At 43.5% G+C, this 17,289-nt stretch overlaps 1 protein-coding gene and 1 long non-coding RNA gene across 2 annotated transcripts in view; one reads left to right on the top strand and one right to left on the bottom strand.

The window, feature by feature from the left end:
* LOC106548699 (uncharacterized) overlaps window positions 1-7,807 on the top strand; it is a 43,452-nt gene extending 35,645 nt beyond the window's left edge. The window contains exons 3-4 of the long non-coding RNA XR_015697404.1: window positions 3,972-4,093; window positions 6,223-7,807. This is a non-coding gene — a long non-coding RNA (uncharacterized LOC106548699). The remainder of the gene's footprint in view (window positions 1-3,971; window positions 4,094-6,222) is intronic.
* LGR6 (leucine rich repeat containing G protein-coupled receptor 6) overlaps window positions 1-12,346 on the bottom strand; it is a 135,448-nt gene extending 123,102 nt beyond the window's left edge. Inside the window, exon 1 of the mRNA XM_087720226.1 lies at window positions 11,783-12,346. Within this exon, the coding sequence (XP_087576352.1) occupies window positions 11,783-12,009 (227 nt within the window). The 5' untranslated portion in view covers window positions 12,010-12,346. The remainder of the gene's footprint in view (window positions 1-11,782) is intronic.
* Between the last annotated feature and the right edge of the window lie 4,943 nt (window positions 12,347-17,289).

Here is a 17,289-nt window from a genome sequence, read left to right as displayed (position 1 = left end):
CTGGGTTTCTGCTGGGTTCAGTGCTATTTGGGAACTAGATATGAGATGGCAGCCTTAATCAGCAAAATAAGCCTGCAAAATTAAGGATTTTGCCAAGGATATCCAGGCTTCTTCATTTTTCTCTCTTCATGCTTCCTTCTTTTTTATCCGCTAGCCTGAAGAAGAGTTCTGATCAATCCAGTTCCATGCACTTAGCCCCGGTGTCAGATCCTTTAACACTCAAAAAGCCACAAAGGTCCTAACCAGAATTCCCCCATTCAATTCTGGAGCTGACCGGTTTCCCCACCATAGAGTCTCCTCCTAGCGCCACATCCTTTTTCCTCTACCTGTCCTAACTGAAAGCCCTATCAATTGTGGAGCTGATCGGAAAACCTGCCCCTTGCCATAAAGTCTCCTCCTGGCACACCCTGCTTCCCCCTCTCCCCCCAAAACCGGAAGCTCTTCTCAACATTGTGGTACTGACTGGCAACAGGGAGCTGCAGCAGAGGGATGAAAGAGCCACATGCGGCTCCAGAGCCACAGGTTGCTGATCCCTGACTTAGCCTAATAGAGGTATATGTTTACCAGTTGACCCCCAAAATAAAGATATAACTTTGCTGTCTTTGTACAGACATTTTAAAGAAAGGAGCAGTGAGGCCACTGTATATTGTAGGTCCCAAGGCCATCCACTAGAGCTTTCCTTTTTATCATGGGCATCTCCCCTTGGGCAGAGGACCCTGCAGGGACCCAGGGGCAGAAATTGTGGCATATTCTCTGCAGCTCCCATCTCCCAGTCCCATGCCCATCCCCCTCAAGAGAAGGCATTTCCTCTCAGTTGTGGTTCTCTTGTTTGCAGCAGGCCGGGTCCTGACAAGATGCCTCCGTGCCTGGGCCTCGCCTTCCCTTTGAACACAGGGAATGTTATTAATTGCCGCCCTGGGGGGACGTTTTCGGTTGGAAACTATTTTGTCTCCCTGGGGTGCCTTTGTAGTGGGACCTCCGGCTGCCGGGAGCCAAGAGGTTCCAGGAATGGCTCCCACAAATACAGGTGTGGCTGACTCATTCCCCCATGAAAAAGGGGTCCTTTTATGAGAGGAAACTTCTCCCTTGAAGCCTATGCTAGACTGCTACCCTCCATACAGTACTTGGAAGGAGGTGAGAGGAAAGGCAGCCAACAGAGTTTTGTGTGTAGCTTTAAATCCTTCTTGAAATGCTCTGCAGAAAAAATGTATAATGCCATTCCGAAACAACTCCTGTTTCATGGCAAAAATGCTAATAATTCATAGTTTGCAGTACCCCTAGAAGCACAGAGATGACTTTAAGAGCTTTACGAATCTGTCTTTGAGGCTGAGTTTCACTTCATTTGTAATAGTAGATTTTATAAATAGATCCAGATTACTAAAGTACTCCTCAGGATGGTTGTTTGGGAATGGTATTCGGATTATGCAAGTGAGTTCTTTGAAAAGAGGCTACGCCAACTGTGGGGAATCTTTTTCAAATTTAAATAAATGCATTTTCATTTTCCTCAAATGGCGGAGGGAGAGGGAATCTAAAAACAGAAAGTACGCTTGTTTGCTTTTATGACTTTGTTTACATTTTTTTTTAAATGTGGAATCTTTCACTTTGAAGTTTTGTTTGTTCAATGAAAGAAAAATTAAAAAGAAAAACCCTGATGACACCCCATCTTATTTTTCTGCTGATTCTTCTTCTGCCATTGAATCAAAATGACGCCACTCAAAATCCAAATCATGCCATTCTTAGAACAGGGGTGAAATTCAGCAGGTTGTTATAGGTTCTGGAGAACTGGTAGCGGAAATTTTGAGTAGTTCAGAGAAGAAGCAAATACCATCTCTGGCTGGCCCCAGAGTGGGGTGGGAATGGAGATTTTGCAATATCCTTCCCATGCCACACCCACCAAGCCACGCCCATAGAACTAGAATTGAATTTCACCATTGCCTTAGAATATTTGCAATCTAGATCAGTATTTCAGCGCTGTCTGGAGAATTCTGGGAGATGAAGTCTATGAAACTTAAAGATGCTAAGGCTGAGAAATACTGACTTAGAGGATTTTGCAACCATGATGATGCTCATTCGATCTCAAGGCTGGCAGCATCCTGAAAAGGTTTTCCTTATTTTTTACATACCCTTCTACTTCAGTTGTCACCCTCCCAAAACAGGGGCAACTACTTGAGGCATTGGCATCTTGTGCTATTGAGGCATTGGCATCTTGTGCTAGGTAGTTTCTAGGACTTTTCTTGTTCCCTCTATATGCCTTTGTTGTATTTATCTTCAGCCTGCCCATGTTAGTCACCAGCTGTTTTTAAGCTGCATGGCATTATGAAGCTGAAACTATTTTGGTATGTACCACCAAATCCTTGGCCAGACTCCAAGACTGGAAGTAAATCATACTGGAAGCAAAACAAATATGAAGAGGCATTTCAGGAGGGAAACTAAAGGCAAAGAAGAATTTGACACTCCCGTCCCACCCATTATTTCTCAATTGTTCCCTTGTGCCTTCCTTTTGTTTGACACCATCTGTGTGCTACATGGATCATGCTGCCATCATAGCCACATTTTTACTCTTAGCTACAACTTGTAGATAGCATTTATTCACTGGTTCCTACCATTTGCATCTTTCCCTAAGATAACATCCTTTCTAAAATGTGGACTAGAGGGTTGAACTGCAGTTCTTTGCAGTTCCTAGCTGGTATGGATCATACTTTCTGGAGATATTGGAAATGGTAACCCAACATAATTTGAAAAAGAGGAAGTATCCTCAAAGCACATTGCCACGTTGGGTGGGGGAAGCTGCTCATTACAGTACTGTCCTTGTCTGATACTAGATATCTGCTTACAAACTACTGTCCACCCTTAATAAAATAGAATTTGTTTTTATTTGAGTGTTCTTTATTGCTTGCCAGTCATCAAAAAAGGCATAAAATGAGCTGAAAGAGAAGATACAAAGAAACGTTTCTAATCTTAAGCGTGTTTGGAAATATGAAGCTCTCGTCATTCTCTTTGCTTGGTTTCTGAACCTCAGCAGGTGCAGCAAAAAAAGGAATTGACGTCTGTGACATAGCTGCCCTACTCTCCCCTCATTCACCCTTTGGCAATCCCAGCTCTGCCAGATTATTATTATTATTTTTTTAAAAAAAAGGCTGTTCAAAGAAAGTCCTAAATTCCCATAATCACTAGTTAGATCTCCTAACATACAGATTTAAAGGTATGAGCTCAATTCTTGCACTGTCCTGGCAGATTTATAAATTGCTTCTCCAGGAGGAGGAGGGATGAGACAGGAGGGAGCCAGAGAGGCATGGCTTATTTCTCTTTTGCTATTCCACCATTTTCTCTTGAATTCCCTGGAAATATTGCTTTGGTGCAATGACAAGAGGCCATGAGAAGAGAGCAGCAGAGTCTTTTTGTGTGGTTTAATGTTTGGGTAAACTTATCCATCGTAGTGTTTTTCATCAACACCATTATAATGTGCTGGTCTTATAGACATACCTCAGAAGCTTTCAGATATTGCAAGACTACAGCTCCCAGAATGCCCCATTATGGATCATGCTAACAGGGACAGCTGGGATTGATATTCAGTGACAGCTGGAGATATACAGTCTCCTCATCTTTGTATCATAAGGGATAGTCTTCATTTGCAGGGATGAGATGAATTTCCCTAAATTGGAAACTTCCTACTGAGAAAAATTAAAAACTGTTCCATCTTGCTGACATTATGGATTTTAACAATAGCATCATAAGTGGTTAAGATCCATGAAAAGGCTCATCCCTGCAGTAAATTTAGCTGCTTAATTAATTTTAATTTATAATATTAGTTGACACGTCAACAGCAGTTCTCAATGCTTAAATTGCTTTGCTTATCTTGTTATAATCCCTACAATGATTCTGTTGGAATAGAATTAAGTGTTAATTATATTATACCATAATTATGCCATATAATTAATAGCATATTATTATTTCTACTTTTTGATGTTTAGGCAGGAAAGACAGTTCTTATATAGTTTGGATGGCATCAACTGTCCAAGAGTAGGAGGCTGAGAGAGAACTGAAGCTCGCTGGAGTACAAGTCATCTTTAGAAAGAAAACTCCAAAGAATGTGGTTAGTAGGCAGTTATTGTATAATCTGATTATAGAATACTGCTGACAATTAAGAAGAGGTGGTAAAGCAAAGCTAAAAACTGAGTAAGAATGAAAACGGAACCAAGTGTTTTGGAGAGAAAAAGTGGCTAGCAGTGACTATTTGTGCAAAAATGGTACTTGCTCATATTGTGCCTTAATTATAATTTGTTGACCATACAATTTGACTGGATTGTTGACAGTATTCGTAGAACACATGGCTAAACCATAGACAAGCCATTCCCATTACGGTTTACAACAATGTGTGAATCTGGCTGTAAGTCTAAGTCCATACTATAGAAATACAAAAGAATACCAAAATAAAGTACACTCAAACAACATGATCTTGTGTTCATCATTAGATTCTGCAGCTTCTGATTGTATGTAGCTCATTCCATCTTCTCTAATCCAGACATGTCAATTCTCAGACTCTTCTGGTCAGCTTGGCCAGGGATAACAAATGTGGAAACTGAAATCCATGCACTCGGTGGGCATCAAGGTTGAAAAAGACTGAGTGCATGAATTTACACACATGACCATAAGGACATTTTCATTTCCTTACAAACATGTGCATGTAACATTGCACAGCTGTATAATTACGGCAATATTTTGCTATAAACAAACCAATCAATTGGCTTTTCAACTTCCTCAGTTGCCAGAGACAAAATGCAATATGGCATCTGGAATGACTTATCTAATGTTTTACTTTTTCCATATTTCCATAAGACATTTAATTGCCAGCTTTAACATTATTAGGTTTAATTCCATTGTATCATCATGGTGCATGTGATTTTCCTTCATAGGATGGCTTGGAGGTCTAGTGTTGTCTTAAATATTTCTAAATATCAATCATAGTGTTGTAGGACCAGATTACTTCATTCATATAATCCTGCATATACAAGTATTACACTTAACAATCCAATAATTTTAGCAAGTCTACTTGATCGTCATTCTTCAAGGCATGAATATAGAATGGCATTTCTTCTTCTTTTCATTAGGAATCCTAGGTTGCTCTTGAAAGGTATCTGCACGCTTCAACTGATGCAGGATGCAGCAACCAGGCATATGTGCCACTAAAATGGCACAGTGCTCCATAAGCTGTATTGATTGCCATTTTGCTTCTAAGTCCAATTCATAATGCTTTAGACCCTCTCATGACATGGGATTGGGTTATCCAAGAGACTGCTTCTCCCCAAATGTAGCTGCCTGTCCCATAAGATATGGTATAGAAGACATAGTTCAGGTTCCAACTGGTGGGTGCCAGAAAATGTGTCTTCTATACCATGGTGCCTATCTTATGAAATGTTCTTCTCCTTCAGCCTCCTGAAGTGAGGTTAGTTCCATCCGTGCTAATGTTCAGGAAGCCCTAAAGATCTGGCTTTGCCACCAGATCTGGGGATCTCCAGGGACTGGGAAAATTCTGAGATGGGTCAATGACTGTGGTTAATATTATATTTGTTAGTATTTAATTGTATACTGTCCAGAGTCCCTCTATGATTGTTTTATAATTTTAATAATGATTGTCCTTATATATTGACTTAACATATTATTGTATGAGACTCAGAATTGCTTTTTGTGATAGAGGCCACCGTATAAATTTGATAAAGAAAAATAAAGCAAAGATTTATATTTTACTTATTCTTCCAATATTCCTGCATGATACACTCCAAAAGGTTGTTTGAAGAGAGTCCAAAAGCCACAGATAATATAAAAATGACAGTATCTACTGTATGGAATCTAGTGTATGGCATATATACTAGTAGCTTTACAGCACCTTCACTAGTTCTGATCCATTTGTGGATTCATGGTACTGGTTTTAATAAATGGTTTAGGACCAGGGTGCCACAAGTACAGCCTCTGTATATATTCTGCTATCTGGTTTGAAGCAGAATGTGATGGGGAATAGACCCTTTTTTATTTTGAGATTTTTGAATTGGAAATTGGAATCTCCCTTGCTGGAGAATCTCTTCTTAATCTCCCTGTTCTAAATTTGAATGCAAGATGAACAAGAATGCTTAATTTGGATTTCAGAATGTAAAATCTGTCATGATTAGTATATTAGATAACTAATATAGGTAATGTTCTCTCTACAAATATCATTCTCTTTTGCAGCATTTCCTTTCTGACCAATAAAAATATCTCCATACAACCTGTTTCAGCAGAAGGCATAATTACATCCACTGTCCACCACCATGCAAATGAAAGCAGATTCGTGAACTGCTATGCTGCAAAATAAATAACTTGAAGACATAAGATCTTTGGAAGATGAAGTTGAACAGACAAAAATTATAAAATTGAAATTCCTTTGGGCTTTGTGTATTTTTGTGTATTCTTTAGTGTACTCATTAGGGCAATGTATTTTGCCACCAGCTTTGTTAGTAACCTAAATGCCCAGTTTGATACTTTATTTAGAAACCTCTGTCTGGGAATAACACCAATATTATACATTCTGTGTTTTCCATGACATACAGAGTTGGATCCTTCTTAAGTATACGCAGAAACCTCAAGTTGTTAGTAGTAAGAAGCATTTTACTAAAGAAACATTCAAAATCATGTTGCAAGAAAAAAAAATCTGTGAATGGACTGAATTAAGCAAAACAGTTGAAATTCAGAGGAAATTTTACAACAGATGTAACTGTCCTAAACTCTCACATCATTTGGACCCTATTTAAGATCGAGGAACTCTAATCGCTGGCCATGCCTGTCGGGAGTTGTATTTCACAAGTATCTACAATGTCTCAGATTTTCCACTTCTGCCTCAACCCAACCAGTAAGCAATTTCTTGAATGTAGCAAGAACATTTCTACATCTTCTTTTGAATGAATACAATTATTATCCAGTGTCCCCCATATTCTAAGGATAGCACTGGAGATAAAAGCTTTTTGGTAATTTTCAAATACTAAATTCTAACACCTTTTCCTCAGTATGCAGAAGGATGAAAAGATAAACTAAGCTCAAGTTAACCAAGGACAGCTTTTTGCCTGGGATAAGGTACAGATTGTACAACTTTTCACTGGCTATCCTGTTTGCATTCAGCAAGAAATTTAGAAGAGATGGGAAAGATGGCACTTGAATTTCAAATTCATACATGGGGTGTGAAATTCCAAATATGGGTGAAGAATGTTAAACAGAAGGGGAAACTCAGTGAACATCTTCTGACTTGAATTTCAGCTTGCACAAGTTCAGTAGCGGAGAAGAGAGAACAAAGCTGAGATAACTAGAGAGATTGCTATTTCCTGCTACAATCAATATTACAACACAACACAACAAATAGATGAACTGGGATGGAAAAAAGTAACATAGGGACACTTATGAGACAATCTTGCTCTTCAGGAATAGTTTGTTACTTCCTCCTTCCAAGTATATATTTTTTTCACTTCCCAAGTCATGCCTACATTCCTAAAATATCCTAAATCTAATAGTCTTTCATTCAAGGAGGCCTACCTGGATTAAGGATTAATTAAAAAAAGCTGAAGGAATGAATGATGCTATAAACCTGTCCTTAGATGAATATGTTGATTCAATCTTATATTACCACCTTTGTTTGGTAGCTACGTATTGAAAAAGAATTATAATCTAAAGTGTGTAGGTAGCTGTACTGGGCTGAAATCAGCCGTGGCAGAATAAAACACTCAGTGACTGTAGATAAATTTATTTTAAAAAATAACTATATAATCAGGTTCTAAAGAATTCCTTTTCTCTTAAGTTACTGTATTCAATAGATAATGGCTTCTTTACTGCTTTATTATATCACACAGAAGAGTTTTAGTCCTGGCAATAAAACTAATGTAACTAAACTCACTTCTTTTACTTTTGGATAAAAAATACCCTATCTATTTTCCACAAAAATATACGTATTTGCAGGTATAGGGTTGCAAAACCAGATTTTGCCTGGTATGTTGTGTGAATCCAATTCATATTGCTAATGCATGTTTTAATGTGTTTTGCAAGCCAGGAAATTGATCTGAATAAACTCAGGTTATGTTAAATTTGTGTGAATGCAACCATGAAAAAAAGATTTTTAAGCAGTGATGTGGGAGATCGAGTTATTTTTGCTATTCTATATTAAATATTTCCCAAATACAATTCATTTGCCAAATAGATAACATTTGTCATTTAGAGAATTTGCAGGAGACCTGATGCTTCTTTAAAATGCAAAGGAAATTTTTTAAAAGGAATTGTTATTCAGAAATTAAAAAGTTGGAGGAACTCTTCATTTAAGGATGCATTTTGGAGACTATATTTCACAGTGTAAAGTTGATTTCCATAAAGAACTATCAATGGCGCCACCACATGCTGAAACTGAATTATTGTATCCTAGAGGGATGTTCCTAGAAGAGTTACAAGGTGATTAAAGACTCCTTTGAGCTTAGCTGGACTTCTAGGTAACTACATAGAGAAGTCAATGTCATTTTTTTGGCAAACATTTAGAGGTGGTTTGTCCAGGTTTTTTTAAACTCCCAGATCTAGCCTAAAATTTATGTATTTATATCAGACCTTTAGATGTACTCATAAGCTTGCTCATAAAAAGTGACACAGATCAATTGAAAGCAATTAATATTTGAAGATGCCCTAAATTCAAAACTTCCTAGTTGGAGCAAAAAATGCCTCCTGCCCAAGACATTGTCCTTTTAACACCCAGACATGATCTTTGAGCTTCCATAGCCAGAATAAGCTTTTTTTAGTAGATTCCTTGAATCTGCTGCTTGCGTTGGAGTAGGGCTGAATTTTCAGTCAGCTATGTCAAAGATGGGAGTTGTAGTCAAAAATCCCTGAAAAGCTCCTGATTGTAGAAGTTTATCCTATGGGATCTGGCAATCTCAATAGAACGATGACTACTAAGGATCAAATTACTCAGGATATATTAATAAGTGCAAGAATGCACATGTTAACAAACCACAAACGCAAAGATGTGTCAAGGCAGAATTTAAAAGAGAGGGAGGTATTTACGCTTTTTCTTCAACATTTCTCTACTCCAAAGTTTCTTAAATACCTTTTCCTTGAAAGATATTAAATACACGTCCACCTTTCTTCCTAACGTAGCCTAATTCCAAATTCAAAGCTACAGCTCAAAAGGACCTTTGGTACCCCTTTTATATTCTTGTTCTGGTGCCTGAAGGATGAAAAGTCTTCCTCACAGAGTTCATATGTACAGTACGCATTCCAGCTTTGAGATGAGAGACCGGTTGTGTTGACCTTGTGGCTGAAATCGCTGTGTCAAACCCAGGGCTAGTTCAGCACCAAACAAATAGAGCATTTGTCGCTGGCCTTAAAAGGGGTGCTGATTTGCAGCCTAGCTTTCAGCCCTGCTAGCACTTTCAGCCATAGGAAGTCAAACCAGGCAGTGCAAGGGAGAGGGGAAGCACCATCAATAACCTTTGTTGCTGCTGTAGCTCAAAGACTTGTAAAGTAATTACACAAAGATACAAGCAAGGCTTTCTGTAAGTAAATTACTTCTGTAAATAATCAGGAGCCTTGATCAGGGTGTCTCTAGGGTTGGCCTTGGGGAAATTGAAGGGAAAGTTTTTCGGGCAAAGCCTTGAAGACAAGGCAGATTTGGATGAATTAAGTGGTGGACTGGGTCCCTTAAGAGCATTTTAACATTTGCACCATGTAATGCTGCACGGTGAGCTGCAAATTAGGCCATCCTTATTACACTTTATTAGATTCCTAAGTGTGTTTTGTAGAAATCATTTGTTCACATGTATTGTGCAAAAATAATGCCATGGACTGGAAAAGTTACATTTTAAAGGGGAGGGTCTCCCAGCCATGGAAAGTACTATATATAGGAAATAATATTTTGGGGCGCAGGGCTGGCCTCAGTTGTTTAATAAGATTGCTTCTGGAGTCACTAGGTTGACTAGTATGAGAACTTACTTTGACTTGATCAATTCTATTCTTTCAGTCTCCCACTAAGGCTTACGGTAATTGCTGAAGTCAAAGATTTTCACTAATTCATGTTTTTTTTCTTCTTTTTTTGCAGAAGGACTCTGGATATAGAACTTTAGGCACCCAAGGCAATATCTTGGTTATGTATAGCTCGTGGTGTTAAATATCTTGCATCGTAGATCAAATCCTCAATTATCTAGAAAATTTTCCCTCTTGAATGCCTCTTTCCCCCCAGTAGCTTTGGTGTTGGGGAAAACGCGTTCAAATACCAATCAGAAAGCCAACGTCTGGGAGATAAGACAACTGTATTACCTCCTGAGTTTTAACATAATCCATTTTTCTTCTTGAAATGGCTATAAGTATATTCCTCTTGAAGGAGAAAAACTGGCCTGGCAGGAGATACCAGATGTGAGTGTCTCCCACAAAGAAGTCAGAAATGCAGCAAGACCCAAAGGCAAGGCTCCCACCAACTTTTTGCCCTGACCTCTAGGCAGTGTTGCTTACAGTACTGATTATTTAGCGCCCTGTTTTTCCACATTTGGCAACTTTTGAGGTGTGTGGATTTCAACTCTCAGAATGCTGACTGATGTAAAGGAACAGACAGGAACTCTGTTTGCCAGGTATCCCACAAAACCTTTTCCACAGCGTTTCCCAAACTTTTTTTTTTTTTTTTTGCATTGTCTCTCTGTAGGATTTCTTAAAAACAAAGCCAGATTCTTTCACTCCCTTCGTCAGCGCAGGGAAGTTTAGCTAAACCTTCTCTGCCTAAATATGCAAAATCTCTTTCATAAGCGGGCGACTGTCTGATTTCAAAGCAAAAGCGCCGCTCGGAGCAAACAGCCACGAAGCACGCAGGGGAGGCAAGGATTGCCCAGTTTTGCTACACGCTCATTCAGCTACGCTACAGATAGGCGAGCAGACAACTTTCCAAAGAACAGAATAGACGTGGCTAGGACCTGTGGAAGCGAAACTTCAAACGCTTCCCCTCTGCCGTGGTTCGGGTTCACCGGACCAGAAGAGCTTGTTCCTTTCCCCCACCCCATCCCCGACCCCTTCAGTTTCCAAGCCGCGGGGGACAAGCTGGATGTTGACTCTCCCCGAGCCTGCAAATCCCCAAATGATCCTGGCCCCTTGATTTGAGAACTACGGAAGAGAGAGAGATGGGATTCCCCGTCGCAGTTTTTCCTAATTACTCAAGATAAATATACTCTTAAACAACCAGAATCTGCCCTGCAAACAAGCTCTGTTTCCGCTGATCCGTAGCAATCAAGAAGTAACGCAAGCAGAACATCGCACTCTAAACAGGCTTTGCTCAGGACCAAGAGAGAAAGAGAGAGGAGAGAGAAAGAAGAGAGAGAAGAAAGGAGAGAGAAGAAAGGAGAGAGAGAGAAGAAAGGAGAGAGGAGAGAGAAAAGAGAAGAAAAAGAGAGGAGAAGGAGAGAGAGGAGAGGGGAGAGAGGAAAGAGAAGAGAGAGGAGAGCGAAATAGAGAAGAGAAAGAGAAGAGAGAGAAGAAAGGAGAGAAAAAATAGAGAGTGAAGAAAGGAGAGAGAAGAGAGAGAGAAAGAGAAGAAAGGAGAGAGAGAAAAAAGAGAGAGTGAAGAAAGGAGAGAAAGAGGAGAGAGAGAAAGCAAGAGAGACGCTCCTCCGTTTCTTTTGGGATACGGCTAGAGTCGCCCTTGGATTTGACAGCAGGCAGGCATCCCCCCCCCCCGCCACTCTCCCCCCTTCCCGTCCCCTCCCCGGGAAAAACGAAGCGAAGCGCCTGACAGGTCTGTGCTTACAGGTAGGCAGTTAAGGGGCTGAGGCCGCTGGGCACGGAGGCGAGCGCTAGTTCGGAGCAGTCGGCGGAGAGCGCGATGCCGTCCTCCTCGCAGTGGCAGAGCGGCGGGCAGAGGACCGCGACCCCCGGCGGCTGCGCCGATGCCAGAGTGCCGGAGAGCGCCAGGACGAGCCAGCAAGACAAGAGGCTGTCCAGCCAGGCGGCGAGCGGACCTCCCGCAGCCAGCATGCTGGGCGCCGCTTGGCCGTCTCCCCTCTGGCCGAGCGGTGTGCAGGAAGACTCCAAAACTGCTACCGCGGCCGGCTGCACCTTCCGAAACTCCTGTGCTCGTCTTCCTCGGCGCCGCCGGGAAGGGGAGGCATGGCTGGATGGTCGCGGTTATTGGGTTTCACACGGGGCTGGGCTGGGCTGGGCTGGGAGGTAAAAGACTCGCGGGGAGGAGTTAGAGACCGGGCGCCTCGATCCCTCTTTGCCTCCCTCGCGCAGGCATTTCATTCAAAGAGAAGACGGGGGGAAGAGACCTGCCACGAGCGCAGCAATGGCTTTGCACTGAGGCTCACAAAAACACGGGAAGAAAGAGAGGGGGGGGAGGGAGGGAGGGGGGAAACGGGGGGATGAATGAATGAACGAACAAACGAATGAACTCTTTCTGAGGAAGGTATAGCATCAGTTCTAGGCATTGTCCTAAGGCAGGAGTGGGCAACCTTAAACACTCAAAAAGCCATTTGGATCCATTTCCCACAGAAAAGAAAAGACCTGGAGCCACAAAACCCTTCCTGTGCCTGACTATTTCCTGAGCGGCCACAAAACTAGCATCTGTTGTTGAATTAAATGTTCTGTTTTCTTCTAAAACTTTTCTTTTCTTGGATTTATCCACGATTGGCTTACTGGGGGTTGAAAAGCTCAATAAATCGCATGGCGGCAGGTGTGGCACATTGGCAGTTGTGATGCATATTTTGAGTGAGGGATGAAAGAGCCACATGCAGCTGACTCCTAACCTAAGGCAGGGATCTCCAACCATGGCAACTTTAAGCCTGGTGGTCTTCTGCCAGGTTTAAAGTTGCCAAGGTTGGAGTCCCCTGTCCTAAGGCCCATTCTGTTACAAGGACTTTTGGCCTGGTGTCCTTTTCCTCCTGCCCACTATTCTACAGAGATCTGTTTGTCTGCTTGCATTCAGGGTGAGTTATGTTCTTAAATGATTGTTAGAAGATTTTTCAACCCAGATTTTTGGTAGAAACTGTCAGAAGGCCCCCTATGCTGAGCTTTAGATTGTTACATTGGCCCATTGAAGCAATCCTAATTTTACTGGTGCAATTTAATGTAAAGATTCCTAGACAGTCAATTTAGTCCTTTTTAGGCTCTTCCTCCAGGGAAGAGACAATCCAGTGGCCGGTGTGCCTGGAAAATTTAATTGAAAAGCATACTGAGACTTAAAGAGACATACTAAGCAGAGATTCAGATTAGCTGACAAAAAGTAATACAGCCTCTCTCAATAGAAAGAAAAACATAAACACTTAATGGCTGGAAAAGTCCAGTCAACAAAGTAACAAAGGCAACGCAGCCAAGAGATTTATTTGGGTTCCACCACAAAACCGCGAAGCCCTTATCCGCGCTGACATAAGTGTGGAGGCAAATCCGCGGCGTCCGAAGCGCTAAGAAAAACATGACCCTACCGCCGCGACAACAGCGCGGCGACAGAAGGGCATTCTACATGCTTCGTTCTTTGCCTCTGTACCTCCAAAGGTAGCCCTCCTCCTCCAGCTGACAGCGGCAGTGGGCACGGGGCAAAGCGGGCTGCCCAGCAGCAGCAGCCCATGGGAAGGGTCCAGCTCAGCCACGGGGGGCAGCAGGAAGCCCGTGGGGGGCCCGAGTGGGGCCGCCGACGCCGCCCACCCTGCCTCTTTCTCCAGGGGAGGTGCCGGCGGAGGAGGACGCGGCAGCGGTGGCGGCTGAGGCTCTCCCGGGGCCGGCGAAGTGGGCTTGCCCAGCGGAGGCAGGCCGCCCTCTTCTGTTCTCCCTTGTTGAGGAAGAAGAGGGCGGCCTGCCTCCGCCGGGCAAGCCCGCTTCGCCGGCCCCAGGACAGCCTCAGCCGCCGCCGCTGCCGGGCCCCAACGGGCTTCCTGCTGCCCCCTGCGGCTGAGCTGGACCCTTCCCCCCGGGCTGCTGCTGCTGGGCAGCCCGCTTTGCCCCATGCCCGCTGCCGCTGTCAGCTGGAGGAGGAGGGCTACCTTTGGAGGCAAAGAACGAAGCATGTAGAACGCCCTTCTGTCGCCGCGCTGTTGTCGCGGCGGTGATGACGCGCGGTGATGATGTCGCGGCTTTAGCAATGCGGTTTAATCACCGCTATTTTGACGAGCGCGGTTTTGTCGTGCCACGTTTATTTGCATGCATTTCACAGAAGTTACTTCCAATGCTTCCCTTTTTTATTCTTGATATTCTTTTTTTCCTCATCATTGAGTTGTTGTTCAAGTAAACAACTTTGCTTACCCCATTCAAACCTATTCAGTATCACTGAATTGTAAAATCATTGAGTTGGAAAGAGCATTTGAGCCTAAGAGGTCTGTTCTCACTGGTACTATTTCTTTCTGACTAGTAGTAAAGCATGTTAACAGGTTCAATGTACATGCTGATCCCTACCACAAATGTGCAGGGCATTATATAGGTCCCCAGAGATGTTCGAATTTCTTTTGCCTATGTGCCCTCACATGTGCAACTTACTAGGGCTTACAGTATGTAGGGCTACTGTAACGGCTGGAGTTTGCAAGACTGAAGGATTTGCTGGAGAGAATCAGAAGTAGCTCACACTTGCTTGTTGTTTTCCAGACAAGCAGCTTTAGTCTGCTCAAGTAAGACGAACAAAGAGTCTTGTCCTTATAGTCACTGGTCTTTTTTTGCAGGCAATGTGGTTTTGTGTACCTGTTACTGGGAAGTCCCATTTGCATTGTTGTTTTTTTTTCAAAACTGTAATTCCTATCACTCAAGACATAATTCTGGGCATGAGTAACATCTGATCCATTGCATATCTACTACCACGAGCTCCTACTAGTTGATGCCTGAAGGATGCAGATTATGAAGATTATACCATCAAGTCAGTTAGCAACCACATAGACTGTTTTTTTTCCAGAATAAATGAATTTGACTAGAAATTATTTTGGTATCGGACCTGGGTACTTGAGAGACCGCCTTCTGCCAATTACCTCCCTACGACCAATTCGATCCCACAGATTAGGCCTCCTCTGGATTCCATCAACTAGTCAGTGTCGACTGTCGACCCCCCGGGGGAGGCCTTCTCTGTGGCTTCTCCAGCCCTCTGGAACGATCTCCCCGTGGAGATTCGGACCCTCACCACCCTTCAGGCTTTCCGCAAAGCCGTTAAAACCTGGCTGTTCTGGCAGGCCTGGGGCTGATGAGTTCCCAGCCCCACTCGAATTGTTGCGGCTGTTGATGAGTTTTTAAATTGTTTTCTGTATTTGTTTTGTCTTCTTTGTTTTTTGTATTCCCCCTTTTCCCTCTTTGGTTTGTTAGCCACCCTGAGTCCCCTCGGGGAATAGGGTGGCATACAAGTTTAATAAAATCAAATCAAAATCAAATCAAATATCTGAACTTTTGGACAAATTATCCAAAGCAGATTACAACAGAATCAAACTTATTTACTTAGCCAGCTATTATTTAAATACAATTCTCACAGAATAGACATAGAATCAGTTAAATTGGTTTTATCTTTATGAGCATAAAGATAATGGCAGCAGACAAAACAGAAGAAAGAAAGCCTAGGGCCATGATGGTGATCCTATGGCATGCGTCCTACAGGTGGCACACAGAGCAGTTGCCCCAGTTGAACTCCATCATGCATGTGCGTGTGCTTCCTGCAGCCAGGTGATTTTTGGGTCTCTGCAGTGCATGTTGTTTGATCAAAATGCAGTTAAAACATATACAAGCCATTGAGAATATAACTATAAACATCCAACAGGAACAGGATGTGCTTCCCAGGAGCAGATAGAGGTAAATCCTAGAGAGGCAGGAAATGCATCACTGAACACTGGAGATGAATGTTAGAGAGGAATTAAGCTGCATACAAGGCAGACATAACACTTGTAACAGGGTACGCATGCACGGAGGAGTGCAGGGAGCGCAGGTGGTGCTTCCCGCTCTCCTCTTTTGGGTCCCAAGAGGCCTGCTAGGCCCAAAATAGGGCAGGGGGGGTTGCACGTTCATACACGGGGGATGGGGGAGCACGCGGGGGTCATGTGTGCATGCACAGGAGTCAGAGCGAGCGTGGGGGGTCACATGCGCATGCACGGGGGGTCAGGGCACCCCTGCTCTAGAACAATCTCCCTCAGCCTTGCAACCTTCAGGTAGCCTGGAGATGCCATGTTGGAGAAAGCTGCATTAGTAGAATCCCTCTGTTCATTTGAGTTAGGTCTGGCTCCTGGTTGAGCTATGTTGCCATAGTCAAGCATATTTAGTAGCCTTTATCAGTTATCTTGATCCATTCCAGTCAGGCTTCAGGCCTGGCTACAGCACTGAAACCGCTTTGGTTGCATTGACTGATGATCTCTGGAGAGCCAGGGATGGAGGCCATGCCTCCATCCTGGTACTCCTTGACCTCTCGGCGGCTTTTGATACCATCGACCATGGTATCCTTCTGCGACGACTGCGGGAGGTGGGGGTGGGAGGCACTGTCTTACAGTGGTTCTCCTCTTACCTCTCGGACAGGTCGCAGTCGGTGTTAGTCGGAGGGCAGAGATCGACCCCTAGGCCCCTTATGTATGGAGTGCCACAGGGTTCGGTCCTGTCCCCCCTTCTTTTCAATATCTACATGAAACCGCTGGGCGAGATCATCCGACAGCACGGGATAAAATACCACCAGTACGCGGACGATACACAGTTGTATCTGTCCGCCCCGTGCCAACTCAATGAAGCAATGGATGTGATGAGCCAGGGCCTTGAGGCTGTTAGAGACTGGATGGGGGTTAAGCTTGTTCTCAATCCAGATAAGACCGAGTGGCTGTTGTGCTTCCCTCCCACTAATTGGCCAAGTGTTCCATCTCTCAGGCTGGGGGGTCAAATGATACGCCCCTCAGACAGGGTCCGCAACTTGGGAGTCCTCCTGGACCCACAGCTGAGTTTTGAACAACACTTGTCAGCTGTGACCAGGGGGGCATTTGCCCAGGTTTGCCTGGTGCACCAGTTGCGCCCCTACCTGAACCGGGAGGCTCTCACAACAGTCACTCGTGCCCTTGTGACCTCTAGGCTGGAGTACTGCAATGTGCTCTACATGGGGCTGCCCTTGAAGAGTATTCGGCGACTTCAGCTGGTCCAGAATGCGGCCGCGCGAGTGATAGTGGGTGCACCACGTTTCACCCACGTAACACCTATCCTCCGCGAGCTGCACTGGCTGCCTGTTGGTCTCCGGGTGCTCTTCAAGGTGCTGGTTGTCACCTATAAAGCCCTTCATGGTATTGGATCTGGGTACTTGAGAGACCGCCTACTGCCAAGATCGCATAG

The sequence above is a fragment of the Thamnophis sirtalis genome, unplaced genomic scaffold (genome assembly GCF_051295495.1).
Source record: "Thamnophis sirtalis isolate CommonGarterSnake01/CBP01778 unplaced genomic scaffold, rThaSir2_p1.2 scaffold_7, whole genome shotgun sequence".
NCBI lineage: Eukaryota > Metazoa > Chordata > Lepidosauria > Squamata > Natricidae > Thamnophis > Thamnophis sirtalis.
Note: the sequence above shows the minus strand (reverse complement) of the source record. Positions and strands in the feature narration are given on the sequence as shown.